Consider the following 1,634-nt stretch of genomic DNA (forward strand, 5'->3'; position numbering starts at 1 on the left):
AATATTTGTTGATACTTTAAAATAACACCCGTAAAAGTAACCAAAATTTTATGTCAATTTTTAGGGGTTTTTTTAGTCTTACATCAAGTTTTTTTATTTTTAGGAGTATTGAGCTAAATGATTTGGACTCATTTTAATAATAATATCCTTATTTTTTTATTCCTACCTCTTAAAGTTGCTTTTTTAAGAGTTAAAAATGTTAAAAAAAAACAAATTAAATGTCTAAATTAAAGTTTTAAATCAAATAGTTTGCAGAGTAACTGCAACTAAAATAACAATGTTGGAAGATTTGTTGTTGTTTTTGAAGCCATTCTTCCCACCACAATGTTTTGGTTTTCTATTTTGTTAAAAATTGTAAAAGAACAAGGAAGATTGGTAATTTTTAAAGGCAGTTACTCGATTTTATCCATAATCTTTGATATAAGCGGTTAATATCAGCTGTAACTATTAAAGAAATAAATCAAAGTTTACAAGTTTTTCCATATTCCTTAAATAAATTATCATCTTAAACATAATAGTTTTGCCAATTTAGTCTCAAAGAATTCTTATATTTGACCTCTAAAACATTTGATGTCATTGTCTCTTTTATTAGCCTTTTTATTTACATTAACTCTGCCACACTGTGACTCAAATAGCTCGGAGTGGCCGACGTGTTTCTTCCTATCAGCAACGTTTCCAATATGAGCCGCATATCACTGCAGGTTAGTTGGATCAGCTTGCTGTCAGTGACAAATGACAGAGCGACTTCCTGCTAAGGCGGAGCCAGAGGCCTGGCGCTCGCACGTGGTTGTCCTGCGGTTGCGGCGATGGGCGCAGATGATCCGCTGAAGGATGTGTCGGCGTGCTGGTTGAGTCAGAGGTGAAACTCTCTGGCTGTGAGTGATGGATGGTTGCCATCAAACTTCACCTCGTTTTTTGTAGCCAGTAGGGACGGACAGAAAACATGAAGGAAGGTTTTGGAAAATATGTTCGTAAACGTGTAATAAATAATTCCGTATAAATATATGATTGGTTTTTTTCTGTTTTGCAGGAAGCTGCACTTTTGACGAAGGTTTCTCTCAGTGCGATTACCAACAAGATCCTCACGATGACTTTGACTGGACGCACATCAACACACAGGAAGTTCCATACATCTCACCAGACCTGCCGAAAGGTGAGGCTTCACTTCTGTTCTCCTTTGTTTTCTGCTTCTGTTTTCAGTTCTTCAAATTAAGAAGAAAAAAGGAAAAATCTAGTTTATTTGAACATTTAACACTTTTCTGATTAGTATTATAACCATAAATTAATTAAATTGTACTTTAGCGCGATCCACTTAAGCAAAATTGTTGTTTTTCAATGAAAAGTGTATTTTTATGACTTAAAAAGTCATATTTGCAAACATTTATATTATGGAAAAATCAACTTAGGATTTTTCACATGACAGCATTTGTTTCTAAGGAATGCAGTAAAAATATAAAAATAATTTAGAGATTAATGTACCTGTGTACCATCATGCACAGAGTAACTTTAAACATTGTCACTTAATATATTTCACAAAAAGTGAACAATTTTCAGAAAAACAGGGTGTTTTCTTGTAAAAGTGCATGTTTTACTTTCAAAAGAAACATTTAATTTAGTTTTTAAATTGTTTTTTA

General features: G+C 32.8%; 1 protein-coding gene across 20 annotated transcripts in view; it reads left to right on the top strand.

Moving 5' to 3' along the window:
• The window catches only part of ptprk (protein tyrosine phosphatase receptor type K), a 133,030-nt gene that overhangs the window by 56,253 nt on the left and 75,143 nt on the right, over positions 1 to 1,634 (top strand). For all 20 annotated transcript variants that reach the window (XM_024290641.2, XM_024290646.2, XM_024290644.2 and 17 more), the window contains one exon: positions 1,031 to 1,153. In XM_024290641.2, the coding sequence (XP_024146409.1) occupies positions 1,031 to 1,153 (123 nt within the window). The remainder of the gene's footprint in view (positions 1 to 1,030; positions 1,154 to 1,634) is intronic.

The sequence above is a fragment of the Oryzias melastigma genome, linkage group LG24 (genome assembly GCF_002922805.2).
Source record: "Oryzias melastigma strain HK-1 linkage group LG24, ASM292280v2, whole genome shotgun sequence".
Lineage (NCBI taxonomy): Eukaryota > Metazoa > Chordata > Actinopteri > Beloniformes > Adrianichthyidae > Oryzias > Oryzias melastigma.